Source organism: Dysidea avara, chromosome 5 (assembly GCF_963678975.1).
Source record: "Dysidea avara chromosome 5, odDysAvar1.4, whole genome shotgun sequence".
NCBI lineage: Eukaryota > Metazoa > Porifera > Demospongiae > Dictyoceratida > Dysideidae > Dysidea > Dysidea avara.
In genome coordinates this window covers 18,586,380-18,607,792 of record NC_089276.1, presented here as the reverse complement: position 1 = coordinate 18,607,792, position 21,413 = coordinate 18,586,380, and the positions used below count along the sequence as shown (strand labels likewise).

Sequence of the window (21,413 nt, the reverse complement as noted above, 5' to 3'; positions counted from 1 at the left end):
ACAAGATAGAATGCACACTAGTCTACTCAATCACATGACGTTGTGATCACATGACGTTGTGATCACATGACGTTGTAATCACATGACGTTGTGATCACATGATTCAGTAGTGGTCCTCTTGAACAGCTATGGCGGTATTCGTGACCTCTTTGGTGATCGTGGCTCTGTTTACTGTAGTGAGTGCTTATCAACCGTGTAGAACTCCCGAAAGTAAGTTGTACGTTGTTATTAACGCATAGCCAAAATATTTTCGAGGGGGAAATACTTCGCTGATTTCGAGCTAACAGCGAGGCTAACAGTTTAATATCAGACCTCCATATTAGTACATTTGGAAATGTTTGCAAAATTTATTACAGCATTGCTCAACCGTAGGGCTATACCGAGTAAACCCGTTTGCTGCTCATACTAGAGTTACTATGGTTTCAGCCTCAACCCTTATTACTATTCATCGTATATTGCTGTTTGTACAAAGACTGAATCATATCTAATATCTATGATCATAGATACTACAAAAATGTATCTATGACTAAATAAAGTTTTTTTTTTTAAATTTTATCCAAACATGGTATTAAATGTAAGTATTGATGGTATTGGCATAGCCTTCAGCCCTGTGAGATCTTAGAGTTTCTGAATGTGTAGACTTTTGGGTGGGACTGTAAGGGATACGCATGCAAGGTATCGGTTAACAAAACATATTTCACTCTTTTAATAGCTACCTTTGAGGATGGTCCCTTAATCTTGTCACCTCTACCTCACGAGTACTTGAAGCCTGAAGACCTCCCAGCTAACTTCACTTGGGCCGATGTGAATGGTGTGAACTATCTCACTGCAACGAGAAACCAACATGTGCCTAAGTGTAAGTAATAGCATATTTTACTTTGTGTACTGTCTGTGTGTGCTTGTTGGTGTTATTTTAGGAGTTACAATTGCAGTTTTAGTTATCTTATGGTTATAAAATAAGCTGCAATTTTGACAGTGGTAGTGTATGTGTTTATCACACAGATTGCGGAGGTTGTTGGGCATTTGGTGTCACATCAGCTCTTGGTGACAGGATCTCCATCATGAGAAAGAACGGCTACCCTCAAGTCAATCTTGCTCCTCAAGTCCTGATCAACTGCCATGGTGGAGGAACTTGTGATGGTAAGCAGTGTATATGTAGGGAGACCCAAAACCCATATATGCATATATTACATATGCTGCAAATAAGAAAAAAAATTTTGGCGGTGGTGGAGCTAGGGACCAATACATATTTAATGATAAATGACTTGTTATGGCCTCTTTACCAAGTTTTTTTTTTTTACTTAGCATGGTCAACAACGTGCAGTTGTCTTACTATAAATGAAAAACACATTCAGCACATAACACTGTTGTGCCTATACAGTAAGAAAGGTCAACTAATGAAGCGTTTAGTTCTGATGTAATTGTTTGCTCTAACATGTACAAATTGTTACCTTGGTTACCTGTCATATGATTGCTCAACCTACTCTACACACAGAATCCCAAGAAGTACAGAGTTATGTGTGTCACCTCATTGCCTTGGCAGAGAACCCCTGTTTTCATTTCAAATTGGCCAGTATAGACATTTGTTACTAACTAAGTGGACGATTCCACTATGTCACCAGTGCGTATCAGTCTGATCACATACAGATATTTGATAAGACACATAAACGAAATCTGTATACCATTATAACATTGTTGATCAACTTCGCATACTTTGAAGTAACTAGTTTCTTCATGAATTTGTGTACACTTAACTTTCCAGGTGGTAATCCTGGTGGTGCATATGAGTACATCAAGAAGCATGGTATCCCTGATGAAACCTGCCAAAATTATGAGGTAACAAACTGCACACACCAAGAGTATATGCCTGTACATGTATACATCCCACAGGCTACTAATGGTGAGTGCAAACCACTTGGTGTGTGTGAGACCTGTGCACCCAACAGTGGGGTAAGTCTGGTACACTGAAGTCTCTGTAGGACAGTATGAATTGTAGCAATATAACTCTATAATATAGATACGTACAGTAATCTCCATGCAGAAGCTTTTTAATTTAAAAAAAGGAAGTAACATTTCTGTAAGAATTTTTGTCCCAGAATTGGTAATAAAACAGAGGTTCTACCTTATCATACAGTACAGTAGTACTGTATATTAGGGATCATAGATGTTTGTACTACTGTATTGCAAAAACTGTTGACCAGAAACAGCCTCATGATGCTTTGGCAAGGTATAATGTAGCTCTGTGTAACAATGTAACTCTGGTGTAACAAGCTCAAAATGAAGCATAAAGAAATATCCACTAGTATATCATATCTTCGACTTCCTATACCTTTTATGATTTATCCCTAATTGAACTTAAAATTCCAGCCTTTTCTTATCTAGTTAATTTTATGTGATACATGTTTCTTCTTATCCAGTGCACACAAGTAAAGAAGTACTTGTCTTATGGAGTCAAGGAATATGGAGCTGTTCGTGGTGCTGACGAGATGAAGGCAGAGATTCATACGCGTGGTCCCTTAAGTTGTGGCATTGATGCTACCAGTAAACTAGAGAAATACACTGGTGGAATATTCTCTGAGGAGAAGCTGTTTCCTTTTATTAACCATGAGTTGTCAGTAAGTATTCGTACTAGTGTTATGTAATAGTGTGTGTAGTGTGTGAGCGTGCATGTGTGCATATAACATTTGATACTTGTTGTTGTCTGGTGCAGATAGTTGGCTGGGGTGTTGAGAATGGAGTGGAGTACTGGCATGTGAGGAACTCATGGGGTACCTACTGGGGTGAAAATGGATTTGCCCGCATCATGATGCACAAGGTAAATGATGATAAATTAAAGCAACAAGATGAGAATGGTGGCCAAATTTGACAGAAAGTGTTTAAAGCACAATACAACTTGTATTGATGATTTATACTGTACCAATTATGCAAACTGTAATAGTGGTCGTTTTGGCTAAGCCAACCAGTGCAGGCTTATCCAAAACGTGAGTCAGTGTAGTGCTTCATGGTAACCATGTAAGCTTAATGCTGTAACAGGGGCTACCTATTGGATCAAAATGCTCTCAATTACCGTATAGCCTAAACATTTTAAGGGGGAAATTTTCACTGATTTTGCAGTTTTGGGGATTACCAGTGAAAATTTTATCCTTGAAATATGTAGACCTCTATATAATCTAATACATTTTGGGAGTGTCCAAAAATGCATGAGAATTTTATTTAGCAACAATGCTCAACCTCTAAACATTTGCCCCTTGAAATATTTAGGCTATACGATATGACGTGGTGTTATTAATGAGGTCATGTAGTCCTTAGCTATTGTTCAACACCAGTGGTCACTATATAGTGAGGTGGTCTCCTAGACCTGGTTGTTAGGTGAGGTTCACTGCAATGCACATAAGGAAATTTGCAAAAATTATGCAAACAGTAATAATATACACTGTAGTTTTTAAAGAAGGTTTATTGTGAAATGCAATTCATTTACAGTGGACCCTCAATTGTCCTAATTTAGGTAATGGTAAAAGTGTTCAGTTAAGCGAATTGTTTGGATAACTGAAGCCCATACATATATAGACAGAGTTATGTTGAAATACTCTAATAGAACACACATTTACTCAAAATACTCTAATAGAACAGTCATTTCCAATTTCAGATAAACAAGAGTACAGTTAAATCAGGGGGTATACTGTATTGCTAACAGTATACTAAATCTGGTCAATAAACCAATTTCTGATGTTTTAGGCATGTTACTAATTCTGGACTCCACATATTTAAGATAGTGAGCTCAAAGAACCACAATTAGCTACTCAGGATTTGTCTAGCTGGTTTTCATGTGTACATGTTTTTTTTTTAATCTACTACGCATCTAGGACAATCTTGGCATAGAGAGGGAGTGTAGCTGGGGAGTACCAATATATCCCTCAGATAGTGACTATGAGGTCAACAAAGAGGTTACCAAGGGAACATACTTTGACTACAACAACCCTGGTGTGAAGAAGAGTGCAGTAAGTGTGCTGTATGTAGTTTGTGATTTTATATTCATCACATTTCAGGTTCCCATTCCAACCCACGTGACATCTCCACTCCCACACACTTACATTTCACCGGAGGACCTGCCAGCTAGTTATGATCCACGTAATGTTGATGGAAAGGATTATACTACTGTGAACCGAAATCAGCACATACCACAATGTAAGGCAGAGACTGCGTCAATAATATACAAATGTAGTAGCTGTGTTCCCTCGATGTTAGTCACTCTAATCCTGCCATATAATCTGTTGGTTTCCTGTAGCATTAAATTCCAAAGTAGCTGACAGTGCATGTTTACTGATGTTACAGTGTTTGTTTTCTGTTATGTGTTTCAGATTGTGGTTCTTGCTGGGCACATGGTACTACTTCAGCCCTTGCTGATAGGTTCAAATTGATGCGTAAAGGAAAGTTTCCAGACATCAATTTGTCTCCACAAGTGTTGGTTGACTGTGTTACAGTGAGTGTGTGCGTGTGTGTGTGTAGCATGTACACATGTGACTTGCTTGCTTTGCTTTAATATAGCACTGTACAGGAGTTTTTGGGCTGAATTAGCATTGTAATGACAGTTTGTTTGTGGTCTAAATTCCTTATATGCATGTGGAGCCCAATTAATTGTACAGTGAGACCTCCATTATCCGAACACCTGTGTGCCAGTTTAATCACTAAAGTGCACAGATAAGTGAATTAGTGAAACCCATTCATTTGCATATACTGTATTTACTTGGTTAAATGGTGCACCTCAATATAGTCGCCGCATTTGAATAGTGGCCACAATGAATGTTTCAGTTGTGAGTATAGACGCCGCCCTTGAATAAACACCACAGCTATTAATCAAGTTTCACGTATGACAGGATTCCATATAGCTTTATAAACATTCATAAGTGACAGCATCTCCCATCGTTACACCTTCGTAAATTATTTTAATACACATCCTCGTGCACGCCCTTGAATACATTCACACTGTATGGCACAGGTTACCATAAACCACACTGTAGGTGCAGAAGACAATTGGCTAAACACATGGCAAAGTATTTCGAATTGGGCTTTGGATTAAATAGTAGCCACATGTAATAAGTTCTCAAGTACAATAAGCGCTGCCCTCGAGTAGTAGCCGCCCTTGAATAGTAGCCGCATCAATTTTGGAGCTTAGGCTAATAGTAGCCATGGCGTTTAACCAAGTAAATACAGTATACAAAGCTTTGTTCAACTACTCTAATAGAAAGTACACCTTTTGACAAAATACTCTAATAAAACAGTCACCACTACTGTTCTGTTGAGATAATTGAAGTCCCACTGTACTCCATTTTTAAAAGCATGCAAACTTTTCATGCATGCATACTTAGTGATAAGTCATATCATAGTGAGTTTAGTCCCTATAAGTTTCTTAATGTGTGAGTGTATCATTTGAATCTTGAGCAAAGTGACATACAGTACAGTACCTGTAAATTACACATCCAAATCAAAGGTGGGATATTTTGAAACACACTTTGTTTACAACTATACATAACAGCTAATGTAGCAGCCTGTGACTTGAAGTGCTAAGACTAGCAGCAAAGTGGTTGTTGTATTAGAGTATTTTATGAAAACAGTATCAGTTGGTTCCAAGTGTTTGAATATAGTGTATCTGTAAATCTTGTACAAATATACATATCCTGAAGACTACATACCATACACTGTAGGCTAACAATACTCATGGGTGTCAGGGAGGTGACCCCACTGCAGCATACTCATGGATCCTAGCCAATGGAATCACGGATGACACCTGCTCCATATACACTGCAAAGAATGAAGCGTGCACTGCAGAAGATATCTGTCGTAACTGTGCCCCTGGTGGTAGCTGCTTTGCTGTGAAGGAATACAACACGGTAAAGTTGTGTCTACACTTCACTTAGTAGTAGATGTTGTATGCAGCTAGTGTAGTTAAGTATTGTCTTCTTTCTAATTCAGTTTCACATCACTGAACATGGCCGTGTTGCGGGTGAAGTAGCAATGATGGCAGAGTTGGTCACCAGAGGGCCAATTGCCTGCACTGTTGCTGTCACTAAAGAGTTTGAGGCCTACACTTCAGGAATATTCCAAGACAAGACAGGAGCTAAGGTACGTGTATGTACATATTCCAAGTTGCTGCCCCTCATAGCTTCATGTGGTGTACAGGCTGTAAGTGTTGCTACTTAAGAATCTGCTTGTTTTGATTTTATAAATTTCCTGGTGTTCTAAGTGGTTTTGTGTATGCTAGGCATTGTGGTTAGGTTTGACAAAGGCGTTGGGACAGACGGATTTGTTGGATACCATATAGAGGGTACACTTTGACAAATAGCTAGTTGAATTGCTTTTGGCGTAACAAACTTTGGCACATTCAAGCTCAGCCTTCAGTTATAAAAATGATAATCTCAGGTACTTCAAGTTAATGAACAGGTTTAAACTTAGGCTGAGTTCTAATGATTCACCAAAACTTCTTCTATACAGTAATTGATCTATATTGAGAACTACTCCAACAGAATGTACATAGCAATCGTTTTTATTTGTTTGGCTAACCATAGTCTAGTAGTGCTATTAGAAACTACTCTATACTTGCTGTGGTACATACTCCATGTATTCTTACAGGCATTAGATCATGAGATATCGGTTGTTGGTTATGGTGTAACTAGTGATGGTACGAAGTATTGGATTGGACGAAACTCTTGTAAGTAACCATATCATTAAAGTTTGGTTGTATAAACTTTTCCTGACAGGGGGCACTTATTGGGGAGAAGGAGGATGGTTTAGGTAAGACATCACACTTGTACATGTGAAGTGTTTATCATTTTAAACTTTCCTAGGATAATTCGTGGTGTTAACAATCTTGGAATAGAGGCTAATTGTGACTGGGCTGTACCTAAGCCCATCACGTGGTAACAATTCAAATTGATAGTTGCTAGTGACTAGTAGCTAATAATATTTTGCCAAGTAACAAGAATTATACCCAGAACATGTGATGTAACGTACATACTTAACATACAGTTGGTAGGCTAGTTATGTACTGTAAAGCAAGAATGGATGCACATTTTGGTGGACAGCATTGAAGGTGAATACACCAGCAGCTGGATTTAGTGAGGCAGATATACTGTAGTCTACCAATCAATAGAAGTAGGGAAAGTACCTCTAACCTCAGCACTCAACAGCTATAAAATTAAAGTGTTTCAGAAGTAGAAAGTTTGCAAGGTGAAGGTATCATGCAAAGTAACCAGTATCAGGAATGATGATCTGCACTGGCTAAAAGGCAATCAATTAGAGTAAAATGGGAAAACCATTATGTCAATTGCATTAAGCCACATTCTCAGTGGTGGATTCAAGGGGACATATGCCCCACCCCCCACCCCCCCCCCCCCCCCAAAAAAAAAAAAAATCTTAAAACAGCAGTCACCTCAAGAATCCTCCACAGTTGCTGAGTATACAAGAATACTGGCATCTGCAGCAGCACATTTAGCCACTAATAGCCAGCTAGGAATTTTGCAGATAAAATGCACACACCATTCTATATGACAATTGGCTCATAATTGAACTACTTATGACCCCTACAACTCTTGATCAATACAGACCAATTTGACATAATAGTGCATTCAGTGCTGAAATATAATGGCGACTGCACCCCCCCAGCTCCATATGCTTACTCCTCTGGTGCATCTCCCTGGATCTGCCCCCCATTGTTGGCCACACAATTAGCTCAATCCCTTGCAACGGGGGGGCATGCTATCTAGATAGAGCATGTTAATTGAGTACTCTTGCATGGTGCATATGGTGTAATACATTCAGAGCCCTTTAAACCTTCATAACCATCTGAAAAGGCCATGCAAAATGGCAAAAATCAACAGTGAGACACTACTAAGAGGTGATTATTTGCTACTTCAAAAATGCAGCACTGAACTAGAGAATCTGGCCACCTACAACTTACACTGTTTGTGCCCCTCCCCTTTCCAGCTTCTGGATCCACCCCTGAATGGAATGATGCCTGGCATATTTCTTACAGAGTAGTAAACATAATATATATAATAAATGGGCAACCACAATCATCATTTTCATGTATTTCTAAATTTAAATTTTTCTGCATACAAGCTGATACCTTTCTGCCTAGTCTGGTCATCTTCACAAGGTATCAAGCTGCATAATTTAATAGTTAAATTGATGAACTTCAAGATTTCCCACAATTTAACGTGGTTCTTTACATTGCTGGGCAAGATTAACAATATAATTGTTCAGACCCCACAGATTCTGACAATAAGTAGCAACTATATGCTCATAATTGCAAGCTTTTCAAACAACTGATATTGCCTCATGAGCTCATCTCATATGTATGTATGCATACACGTCATGACTACTATTGAATGTAAACTTACATCAAATACAAAGCAGTAATTGGTTATGCGGTACAAATAAAGCTGTCTTAATATATACTGTACATTGTAATGAAAGAGTCTCATATAGCTGTGTAGCTATATATAACATTACCTTAAATTGACAGCAACAAAAACATTATAATCAGTAATTACCCTGCATGTTAATTGTGTGTGTTATGCTTGTGAATGATGGCTAATCTTCACCAAGAAGTGGCTCTTGATATTCCTGATAAGTAGCTATAAATCTTGTGAATATTTTGAAGAATAATTTGTTCAGTTGTGAACTTTCAGCATCTTTTGTATTGACTTTGTTATGGTACTAGTGTAGTCTTGGGAGTTTCTTCCCAATCACTCCACCATACATGTAAGAAATCATGTTATTTGTGAAATGATGGTAAATTGAAGTGCAGCCATAGCAATCATTACATTGACTGCAGTGGCTCCTATGCTGGACAGTGAGAAGATATTTCTGTTACACCTTATCAACTATAAGTCATTATATAAGTCTAAGTCCTTGAAATTAGGTTAGGTAATCCTAATGCTGCAGTACATGTTGCTGTCAGACCTTCAGTGCTGGTCACTCAAGTGTTAATAATAATACTATACAACACTTGAAGATTTATAAAGAACACAAGTTCATGATAATTTTTTATTGCTGTTCTTAAATGGTTTCAATATTCCGTCTAGTCCTATCATCACACTGAGGAGAACACTACCAAATATGAGGTTGATGTTCTTGCATAGAGCTGCTACACCAAAGATTGCAAAGAACACAGCTCTTACTACAAGCTGTAGTAATAGAATTTTAGTTTATATGGTCCTTGATAAGCATCCAGTAGTGGCTTGAATTTGCTAACTAACTAGAATCTTGATAGGGTTCTTGTAAACAGCAAGATGATATTGAATGGTAACAGTTTTAAGAAGAGGATGAGATGCACTATGTACAGCAGAGTAAATCTAACTCCAAACAAAGATACACTAGCAATATCTATATACTGACCACACTAATTTAGTGTGCTTACTAGGTATAGGTAGGTGAGTGATTGTGGAGTAGAAGAGCAGGACACTGGACACAGCTATTCAGTTGTATCGCAAGTAGGACAGCACAATGAGCTCCACCGCGGCCCAGAAAAATTAACAAGAGCAATACATTCACTCTTTGCACAGGAGTTCTACCAGAATTAACATCTAATTGATGTTTCTGGTAAATGAAGAGCGACTCAGGGGTCTGCAGCTTTGCATTCAAATCTTTCTCAACCGTCAGCCAGGCATGCAATCTGACACTCATTCAGCAGCTGATTGCTGTTCTTCGCCTCCATACTTCAATCATAGATATTCTACCCACTCTTCAAACGTTCCTACTTGATCAATCCATTACTCCCCCGCCCTTGAATAGTTTCGCATAGCCAGACCGCTTTTTTTTCCTTTTGTGTATGGGTGGGAACACAGCTCTTATTACAAGCTGTAGATCACTCACCAATCACTCACCTACTTAGTAGCTAAGCACACTAAATTAGTGTGGTCAGTAGATACTAATGTACCTCTGTTTGGAGTAAATAGATTTACTCTGCTGTTCATAGTGTGTCTCATCCTCTTCTTAATACTGCTACCATTCAATATCATCTTGCTGTTTACAAGAACCCTATCAAGATTCCAGTTAGTCGGCAAATTCAAGCCACTATTTGATGCTTATCAACGACCATATAAACCAAAATTCTACTACTGGACTGGTCTATAGCTTGTAATAAGAGTTGTGTTCTTTGGTGTAGCAGCTCTTTTTCCCCACCCATACACAAAAGGAAAAAAAAGCGGTCTGGCTATGCGAGACTATAGCCTTTGAACACTGCATGAAGCGTGCTTATCGATTTTCGATGCACGCTTGAAGAAGGGTCTGGGTGATGAGACTAGAAGAAAAATCTTGTAAGAAGTTTGAGAGAAGTCTGGAGAAGTCAGAAAAAGTGTGAAAACAAATTATTATTAGTATTAGTATTACTGTGCAAGAATCAATGACAGATTAACACCTTGAAAAATCAATTATGTAGTTAGACTCTATTTCTTCTAGTTTACAAACAATTTGTCTAATTATATATGCACACATACACTCATGTTTGAGTTCTGTGCATTACAAATAAATAAATAAATAAATAAATAAATACTGGTAAATTGTTTGCCCTGTATGTGAATAAATTGCCATCTCTAGTTTCCAGTCAGAGTTCCCTTTTAATGTTTGCCGATGACATTAAGCTTTATTGGATTATTCGCTCTCCTGAGGACTGTTTGCAGTTATAGCATGATATAGATGTTCTTGAACAATGGTCTAAAACATGGCTTTTGTTCTTTAATGTTACTAAGTGTATAAAATCTTACATATTGGTAATCCTGCTGCTAACTGCAACCACAAGTATACCCTACATGATGTTGTGCTTGAACTTTTGGAGGACATACGTGATCTGAGAATTATGGACTCTAAACTTAAGTTCCACATTCACACAGATTTTACTACAAATAAAGCAAACCGTATTTTAGGTCTCATTTCTAAAGTATTTGAATGTAAGGACTCGAATGTTATGCTTAAACTATACAAATCCCTAGTGCACCCACTGCTTGAGATAATGCAATTTGGGGACCATATTACAACATGGATATAGACATAAGATAGAAGCTATACAGCGAAGAGCCACTAGAGAATGATTACCACCTGTCGTGATCTGTCTTAATATGATCGGTTGCACTATCTCAATTTACCATCTTTGCAGTACCGAAGGCTTAGAGGAGATCTACTACTTTTGTATCAAATTATCAACAGTTTCTATAACATAAATACAGAGAACTTATTGTCGTTCTCCACAATCACAACAAGAGGACACAACATGAAATTATTTAAGCCACATACAAATTGCTTATCAAGATCATCCTTCTTTTCAATTAGAGTGATTAATGATTGGAATTCTTTACCCCAATCAGTCCAACTTCCCTAATCAATTTAAGAATCTGCTGGACAGACACTATAGTAATATAATGTATGATTTTTTTTTGTTTGTACAATTTGGATGTACAGGCTATGCCTTTATCCAAAATTTACATTTACAATTAATCACAATTACAAATTACCGTATAGCCTAAATATTTCGAGGGGGAAATTTTCGCTGATTTCGCGGTTTTGGGGGTTATCAGCGAAAATTTTAGCCTTGAAATATTTAGACCTCCATATAGTCTTTTTTTTTTTTAAGACTTCCATATAGTCTAAACTTCCATATAGTCTAGCGAAATATTTAGACCTCCATATAGTCTAATACATTTTGGGAATGTTTGCAAATCCGCTAAAATTTTATTTTTAGCAACATTGCTCAACCTCGAAATATTTGCCCCTCGAAATATTTACCCCTCGAAATATTTAGACTATACGGTACCGGATACCGGGTATTTTCCTGAAATTTCACGCGCTAGACAAGATAGAATGCACGCTATCACATTGACATTGTGATCACATGATTCAGTGTTGGTCCTCTTGAACCTCGTCTTGAAACAGAACAGTTATGGCGGTATTCGTGACCTCTTTGGTGATCGTGGCTCTGTTTACAGCAGTGAGTGCTTATCAGCCGTGTAGAACTCCCGAAAGTAAGTTGTACGTCGTTATAAGCGTACTGTAGCCGAGGGCGATCTAGGGAGAAAATTTTCGCTTTTTACGAGCTAACAGGTTAATATATTTAGACCTCCATATATTACATTTGGAAATGCTTGCAAATGCACCAAAATAGCCTTAAGTTATGGTTGAGCATGCAATGCTTTATTGTAGCATTGCCGGCATGCTCAACCGAGAAAATATTCCACTTCTGTACGTTTTCGCTGCTCATAAAGAGTTACTATGGTTTCAGTCTAAGCCCTTATTAAACATTCATCGTGTGTTGCTGCATGTACATCGACTGCATAGAAGTTCTTTTTTTCAAGCATGCATACCATTAAGCATTGATGGTATAGACTCCATAATCTTTGAGATTTGAGATTTTCTGAATGTGTGGGTATCTGGGTGGAGACGCATGCAAGTTTTATTTTTTGTAGCAGTACAAAACATATTTCACTTTTACTAGCTACCTTTGAGGATGGTCCCTTAATCTTGTCACCTCTACCTCACGAGTACTTGAAGCCTGAAGACCTCCCAGCTAACTTCACTTGGGCCGATGTGAATGGTGTGAACTATCTCACTGCAACAAGGAACCAGCACGTGCCAAAGTGTGAGTGATAGCTGTGCTAGTGTGTGTTTGTTAGTGTCATTTTTGGAACTACAATTAACTATTTACAATTTTGGTAGTGGTTGTCTAACGTTTACTGTTTATCACACAGATTGCGGAGGTTGTTGGGCATTTGGTGTCACATCAGCTCTTGGTGACAGGATCTCCATCATGAGAAAGAATGGCTACCCTCAAGTCAATCTTGCTCCTCAAGTCCTGATCAACTGCCATGGTGGAGGAACTTGTGATGGTAAGCTGTGTATATGTTAGTGTTGTACCGATTCCCATTTTTTAGGGAAAACCCATATCCGCCTGTTTTATCAATAGTTAACTAATACCCGATTGTAGGTCTCTACAAGTTATACTTCTGCATACTCCACTAAAAGTAGAGCTAGTAAAGCCAATGCTGTGAGATCGTACACTCAAAATTGCTAGTCAGACAAGTGGGCCTGAACCATCACTTGTGGTTGCCACAAAACATGTATAAAAATCACCTAAGTAAATACCAGAGTCTTTGACACCAGCCGTCCAGTGGTACTGCAGCTGCTGAAGCTGAATAGACTATAGATGATTGCAGAATCTATGGAACACAGGAAGTCACTGGAAAATGTGAGATTGTTACGGTAATTCGCCACATTTTCAAAGAGGTTGCATCATGTTTTTGGTTTTTGGTGGTCTTGTGTTGCAAAGATTGTGCAAACGTCTGTAATAATCTGCTGGCCACAACCCAATACAACCGATTTCCCGATTATGGTAAAAACAGTTAATTATTGGCTTCTACTGATTACTGATCTGATTATCTACAACTCTAGTGTATGTAGGGAGAACCAAAACCCATCTGTGCTGAATTTTTTTTCTCTGATAAATTTCTATGGAGCTAGACATGTCGGGACCTATACGTTTCTCCTGTATTCTAATGATTTCATTTCAGAGTGTTCTCTATAGAGGTACTACTGTAAAAAATGACTTGTTGTGGGGGAATTCTATCAGTAATTCTATTAGTAATTCTATTAGTAATTTGTAATTGTATTAATAGTATAGATCATCAACAGCATGAGATCACATCCTGTCAAGTTTGCAAGATGGCTCAAGTTTTTTTTTATATACTTAGTATAGTCAGCAACGTGTAGTTGTCTTACTATAAATGAAAAGCACATTCAGCACATAACACTGTTGTGCCTATACAGTAAGAAAAGTCAACTGATGAAGCATTTAGTTCTGATGTAATGTTTGCTCTAACATGTACAAATTGTTACCTTGGTTACCTGTCATATGATTGTGATTGCTCAACCTACTCTACACACAGAATCCCAAGGAGTACAGAATTATAAACTCTATGTCACCTCATTGCAGAGATCCCTAGAAGATGTTGATAACCACACAGCATGTTGAACAAATTGGCCAGTCTAGACATTTATTAGTAACTAAGTAGATGATTCCATTAAATCACCAGTGCTTAAAATTGTATCAGTCTGACCACAGTAAATTATGGTTAAAAGCTTATAGCTAGATGAAATGAGACGTTGTAGGGATCTTTGATAAGACACTTGTAGAATGAAATCTGTGTGCAATTATAACATCGTTGATCAACTTCGCTCACTGAGAAGTAGCTAGTTATATTTACTTCATCAATTTGTATACACTTAATTTTACAGGTGGTAATCCTGGTCGTGCATATGAGTACATCAAGAAGCATGGTATCCCTGATGAAACCTGCCAGAATTATGAGGTAACAAAACTGCAAATGCTAAAAGTGTAAGTCTGTACATGTATACATCCCACAGGCTACTAATGGTGAGTGCAAACCACACGGTGTGTGTGAGACCTGTGCACCCGGAAGTGGGGTAAGTCTGTTACACTGAAGTCTCTGTAGGACAGTATGAATTGTAGGCAATAAATAATGTAATAGATACGTATGGAATTCTCCATGCAGAATTATGTTACTTCCAAAAAGGAAGTAACATTTCTGCAAGAATTTTAGTCCCAGAAATCGGAATAAAAATAGAAGTTCTACCGTACCTTACCAGTACAGTTACAGTAGTACTGTATATTAGGGATCATAGATGTTTGTACTACTGTATCTCTAAAGCTGTTGACCAGAAACCAGCCTCACAATGCGGTATAATGTAGCTCTGTGTAACAATGTAACTCTGGTAGTAGAGTGGCATAGCAAAATATTGTACACTTTGTGCAGAAAGTATGAAACTTTGCACATAGTACCTACCTACCATGAAGTATATTTGGAGATATGGAGCCAATCACCTTTGGTGTCCTCTACAGTTCATTTTATGCTAAAAAATAGTGACCTTTGTTTATATATCACCCATACAACACTCAGTTTGTTCAAACTAGGTGCCAAATTGAAGATCTTTATCCAAGAAACAAATGGATACTTGTTGCAAGTTCATAGCTTATTCCATTTCAAAGTTATGATATTTTTACCAGCAGAAAATTCAACAACCCACGCAATTACACCCTTCACCCACATTCTTTGCTTGCCATTCACATTTTGTAGGTAACCATGAGCACTGCAGGTAACATATACAGCCAAAAAGTGTAGATATCCTGGGGTGGGGCATAGGGGTCATGTACACTCCTCTTGTGAGGTAATCAACAAAGGCCGTGTGTAGTTGTTTTGATATCAGATTGGGGGTTGTTTATGGGCTATAATCTGCTTCTATATATATTTGATGCATACAACTCTAGCTTAAAGGCTATACATGCTACTACCAGTCACATTTGCTGAAAAACCTTATATGTATCTATCATACCAAGAGTTTGTAATATAAAATTATGAACTCTTGAACATACTGTATTGATAGTTAATTTTGTTAACTGACGACAGGGAGATTATGATTCTAAGCTACCTACATCTTGTATCCCCTTAAATATTTGCCTTTAGAGACACATCCAAGGTGTGGAGGAGTCTGAAGGCATAACCAACTAGACAATTTGTGTTTCACAATTCTGTTGGTTCTATATAGCAAAATGTGTTCCATGCAAATATACCTATAAGGCTAACAACTTCAAAAAAGAATTTTACAGCAATCAAAAAATAGCATACAGGTTTTAGAAACAATACTATCAACCAGACCTTCATCTGGGAAATGACTTAAGGGGAATCACATACAATGAGGTTTTATGAGAGTAAGGAGGGGATGATGGTATAAAGATCTTTTTGTTCATAGTTTACACACATGGCATCTAAAAGTACATGCCATGCACTCAGGATATTTTAGACTCTCTCAGGTACATTCTCAGGTATCTGAGAATGGCCTCTCAAGTATCTGAGAATGATGTGAAGTAATCTTATGCTTGTATTCTCAGGTACAGTTCTCGGCTATTGTACCTGGCAAATACACATTTCATGTATTTAATTCAATATTACAGGTGTTGTTGATGTATTCACTGAGATTTTGATTAAAAATTTAAGGAGTTTGTCAAAGGGGGTGAGCACCCTCCCCCCCTTTAAATGAAGTCCTGCTAGTATTATGGAACTCCCATTGTAGTTAAAACTGTTGGTAGAACAAGCATACGTATATGAGCTTTGTTCAACTACTGTACCTCAAGAGGGAGAGTACATACCCCTATGCCCCACCCCTGAATATCTCTCCACTTTTTGGTCGTATAGGTTACCTGCAGTACTCATGGTTAGCTAAAAATATATAAAATTGAATAGCAAACAAAGAAAGTAGATGAAGGGTGTAATTGTGTGGGCGGTTGAATTTATGTGAATTTGCTGCTGGAAAAATACCATAATTTTGTAATAAAATAAGCTATGAACTTGCAATAAGTATCAACTTTTTTCTTCGATAAAGATCTTCAATTTGGCACCTAGTTTGAGCAAATTGAGTGTTGTATGAGTGATATACAGACAAAGGTCACTATTTTTTGAGCATAACATGAACTGTAGAGGACACCAAAGGTGAAATCTACGATGGCTCCACATCTCAAAATACACTTCATGGTAGGTAGATAGTATGTGCAAAGTTTCATACTTTCTGTACAAAGTGCACAGCTATGCTGCTCTACTATGGTCTAACAAGCTCAAGATGAAGCATAATGGCCACTTCCTTTTCTCAGTAATGTCCACTGGTATATCGTATCTTCAACTTCCCCTTGTTTTATTACCTTTTATCTCTAATTAAACTTGAAATTCCAACCTTTTCTTATCTAGTTTATTTTATGTGACACATGTTTCTTCTTGTCCAGTGCACAGAAGTAAAGAAGCACTTGTCTTATGGAGTCAAGGAATATGGAGCTGTTCGTGATGCTGACAAAATGAAGGCAGAGATTCATGCCCGTGGTCCCTTAAGTTGTGGCATTGATGCTACCAGTAAACTAGAGAAATACACTGGTGGAATATTCTCTGAAGAGAAGCTGTTTCCTTTTATTAACCATGAGTTGTCAGTAAGTATTCGTACTGGTGTTATGTAATAGCGTGTGTAATGTGTGAGCGTGCATGTGTGCATATAACATTTGATACTTGTTGTTGTCTGGTACAGATAGTTGGCTGGGGTGTTGAGAATGGAGTGGAGTACTGGCATGTGAGGAACTCATGGGGTACCTACTGGGGTGAGAATGGATTTGCCCGCATCATGATGCACAAGGTAAATAGAGTTTATAAAGCAACAAGATCTGCTCAGAATGGTGGCCAAATTTGACAGAAAGTGTTTTAAAGCACAATAATCAGGTATTGATGATTTAGACTGTACCAATTATGCAAAGTATAGTGATGGCTATTTTGGCTAAGCCGACCAGTGCAGGCAAAGCCCTGAAGCAATATGTTAGTGTAGTGGCTGTATTTTACATTACTTGGTTAATGCTGTACCTAGGGCTACCTATTGGATCAAAATGTCCTCAATAATGAGGTGGTGTTATTAATGAGGTCATGTACCTTAGCTATGTTCAACACCAACTAGTGGTGGTCACTATAGTGAGGTGGCCCTAGATCTGGAGGTTCACTGTACCACATATGAGGAAATTTGGTGAATTTATTACAAAAAAAAGTAAAGGTTCTTGATCAGCCAATGTACACTGTAATTTGCAAAGAATCTAGAAGGTTAATTGTGATTTAGTAAAATCCAATTCATTTACAGAATTACAGTGGACCCTTGGTTGCCCTAATTCAGGTAATGGTAAAAGTGTTCAGATAAGTAAATTGTTTGGATTTATATACAGAGAGCTCTGCTGAAATACTCTAATAGAACATACACCTGTATACTCAAAATATTCTAATAGAACAGTCATATCCGATTTCAGATAAAAACAAGAGTATGGTTAAATGAGAGGGTCTACTATACTATTCTTACTAATTACCAATTTTTTTCTAAAATCTAGTCAATAAACTGATATCTGATATTTTAGGGCACTGCTGAAAAGCAGTTCTTAGAACTGATGTAGTCTCCCTTCAAATCATTAAATCATTAGCAAACAAGTGGCACAATACTAATTGTGGAGTTAGTTTCAGTTTCACATACTTATAAATTAGCTACTCAGGATTAGTCTAGCTGGTTTTCAAGTGTACATGCTTTTTATCTACTATTTAGCACAATCTTGGCATAGAAAGGGAGTGTAGCTGGGGAGTACCAATATATCCCTCAGATAGTGATTATGAGGTCAACAAAGAGGTTACCAAGGGAACATACTTTGACTACAGCAACCCTGGTGTGAAGAAGAGTGTGGTGAGTGTGCTGTATGTGTGTATGTGATTTTGTATTTATCACGTTTCAGGTTCCCATTCCAACCCATGTGACATCTCCACTCCCACATACTTACATTTCACCGGAGGACCTGCCAACTAGTTTTGATCCACGTAACATTGATGGAAAGGATTATACTACTGTGAACCGAAATCAGCACATACCACAATGTAAGGCAGAGACTGCATCAATAATAATTTTACAAAAGTAGCTGTGTTCCCACGATATTAGTCACTCTAATCCTGCCTTTCCTGTAGTATTAAATTCCAAAGTAGCTGACAGTGCATGTTTGGAGACACTACTGGTGCTACCATGTTTATTTTCTGTTATGTGTTTCAGATTGTGGTTCTTGCTGGGCACATGGTACTACTTCAGCCCTTGCTGATAGGTTCAAATTGATGCGTAAAGGAAAGTTTCCAGACATCAATTTGTCTCCACAAGTGTTGGTTGACTGTGTTACAGTGAGTGTGTGTGTGTGTTTGTGTGTGTGTGTGTGTGTGTGTGTGTGTGTGTGTGTGTGTGTGTGTGTGTGTGTGTGTGTGTGTGTGTGTGTGTGCATGTACGTGTGTGTGCATATACGTGTGTGTGCATGTACGTGTGTGTAGTGTGTAGCATGTAGCACGTACGCATGTGACTTGCTTGCTTTGCTTTAATATAGCACTGTAAAGGAGTATTTGGGCTGAATTATCATTGTAATAGCAGTGGCTTATTTGTTATTAAGCAGTAAAAGCAGCTACCAGTTATTCACTACTTTATATACGAACATACACCTTGTGTAAGCAGACATTTTGTTTGTGGTCTAAATTATATGACCTAACTTATTCCATACATAATTAATTGTATAGTGGGACCTCCATTATGTGAGCACCTGTGTGCCAGTTTAATCACAAAAGTGCTCAGATAAGTGAATTTAGTTTCGATAAATGAAGCCCATTTTATATACAGAGCTTTGTTCAACTACTGTGATATATACAACATACACCTGTTGACAAAATACTATAATAGAACAGTCACCGCTACTGTTCAGATATCGAAGTTCAGATAACTGCGGTCCCACTGTACACCATTTTAAAGGCATGTAAGTGGTCTGTATGCATACTTAGTGATAAGTCATTTCATAGTGAGTTTAGTCCCCATAAGTTTCTTATAGTGTGAGCGTATCATTTTAATCTTGAGCAAAGTGACATACAGTACAGTAATTTAAATTATGCATCCAGATTAAAGGTAGAATATTTTGAAACACACTTTGTTTATAACCATACATAACAGCTAATGTAGCAGCCTATGTGACTTGAAGTGCTAAGACTAGCAGCAAAGTGGTTGTTGTATTAGAGTATTTTATGAAAACAGTATCAGTTGGTTCCAAGTGTTTGAATATAGTGTATCTGTAAATCTTGTACAAATATACGTATCCTGAAGACTACATACCATACACTGTATTACATTGTAGGCTAACAATACTCATGGGTGTCAGGGAGGTGACCCCACTGCAGCATACTCATGGATCCTAGCCAATGGAATCACTGATGATACCTGCTCCATATACACTGCAAAGAATGAAGCGTGCACTGCAAAAGATATCTGTCGTAACTGTGCACCTTTTGACGGCTGCTTTGCTGTGAAGAAATTCAACACGGTAATAATAGTTGTGTATACACTTGTGAGCTAAAATGTAGTAGATCTTGTATGTAGCTAGTGTAGTTAAGTATTGTCTTCTTTCTAATTCAGTTTCACATCACTGAACATGGCCATATTTCGGGTGAAGTGGCAATGATGGCAGAGTTGGTCACCAGAGGGCCAATTGCCTGCACTGTTGCTGTCACTAAAGAGTTTGAGGCCTACACTTCAGGAATATTCCAAGACAAGACAGGAGCTAAGGTACGTGTATGTACATATTCCAAGTTGCTGCCCCTCATAGCTTCATGTGGTGTACAGGCTGTAAGTGTTGCTACTTAGAATCTGCCTGTTTTGATTTATAAATTTCCTGGTGTTCTAAGTGGTTTTGTGTATGCTAGGCATTGTGGTTAGGTTCGACAATGGTGTTAGGACAGACAGATTTGCTGATACCATATAGAGGGTACACTTTAACAAATAGCTAGTTAAATTGCTATTGGCGTACCAAACTTTGGCACATTCAAGCTCAACCTTCAGTTATAAAAATGATAATCTCAGGTACTTTGAGATAATGAACAGGTTTAAACTTGGGCTGAGTTCTAATGATTCACCAAAACTTCTTCTGTACAGTAAATGATCTATATTCAGGAGGACTACTCCAACAGAATGTACACTACTCTAATGTAGCAATCGTTTTATGTGTTTGGCTAACCATACTCTAATAGTGCTATTAGAAACTACTCTATACTTGCTGTGGTACATGCTCCATGTATTCTTACAGGCATTAGATCATGAGATATCAGTGGTTGGTTATGGTGTAACTAGTGATGGTACGAAGTATTGGATTGGACGAAACTCTTGTAAGTAACCATATCATTAAAATTTAGTTGTATAAACTTTTCCTGACAGGGGGCACTTATTGGGGAGAAGGAGGATGGTTTAGGTAAGACATCACACTTGTACATGTGAAGTGTTTATCATTTTTAAATTTCCTAGGATAATTCGTGGTGTTAACAATCTTGGAATAGAGGCTAACTGTGACTGGGCTGTGCCTAAGCCCATCACGTGGTAACAATTCAACTTGATAGTTGCTAGTGACTAGTAGCTTATGTTCATGTAATAATATTTCGCGAGGAGATAACAAGAATTGTACTGGTAACACATCATGTATAATGTACATACTTAACTTACAGTGCTCCCTCAATTATCCGGACCAAGGCATGTTCAGATAATCAAAAAGTTTAAATAATCAAAGACGTTCGTTTATACAGAACCCTGTTCAAATACTCTAATAAAACATACGTCTTAGACAAAAAAATACTCTAATAGAGCCGTCATTTCTACTGTTGGATACTTGAGGGAGCACTGTAGTTTTATACTGTAAAGCAAGGATGGATGCACGTTTTGGTGGACAGTATTGAAGCTAAATACACCAGCAGTTGGATTTAGTGAGGCAGACATTGTCTGCCAAT

At 37.9% G+C, this 21,413-nt stretch overlaps 1 protein-coding gene across 1 annotated transcript; it reads left to right on the top strand.

Annotated features, from left to right (window-relative positions):
* Positions 1 to 73: 73 nt before the first annotated feature.
* LOC136255066 (uncharacterized) lies at positions 74 to 21,105 on the top strand. The gene is made up of 29 exons (XM_066047786.1): positions 74 to 210; positions 713 to 856; positions 1,003 to 1,140; positions 1,763 to 1,836; positions 1,891 to 1,950; positions 2,418 to 2,615; positions 2,711 to 2,815; positions 3,864 to 3,998; positions 4,047 to 4,185; positions 4,359 to 4,480; positions 5,703 to 5,888; positions 5,971 to 6,120; positions 6,628 to 6,706; positions 6,756 to 6,789; positions 6,843 to 6,914; positions 12,456 to 12,628; positions 12,738 to 12,875; positions 14,281 to 14,354; positions 14,410 to 14,469; positions 16,838 to 17,035; positions 17,131 to 17,235; positions 18,175 to 18,309; positions 18,359 to 18,497; positions 18,667 to 18,788; positions 19,778 to 19,963; positions 20,056 to 20,205; positions 20,723 to 20,801; positions 20,851 to 20,884; positions 20,938 to 21,105. The coding sequence occupies exons 1-29, from the start codon at positions 129 to 131 to the stop codon at positions 21,011 to 21,013; spliced, it is 3,387 nt and encodes a 1,128-aa protein (XP_065903858.1). The 5' UTR covers positions 74 to 128; the 3' UTR covers positions 21,014 to 21,105.
* Positions 21,106 to 21,413: the final 308 nt, after the last annotated feature.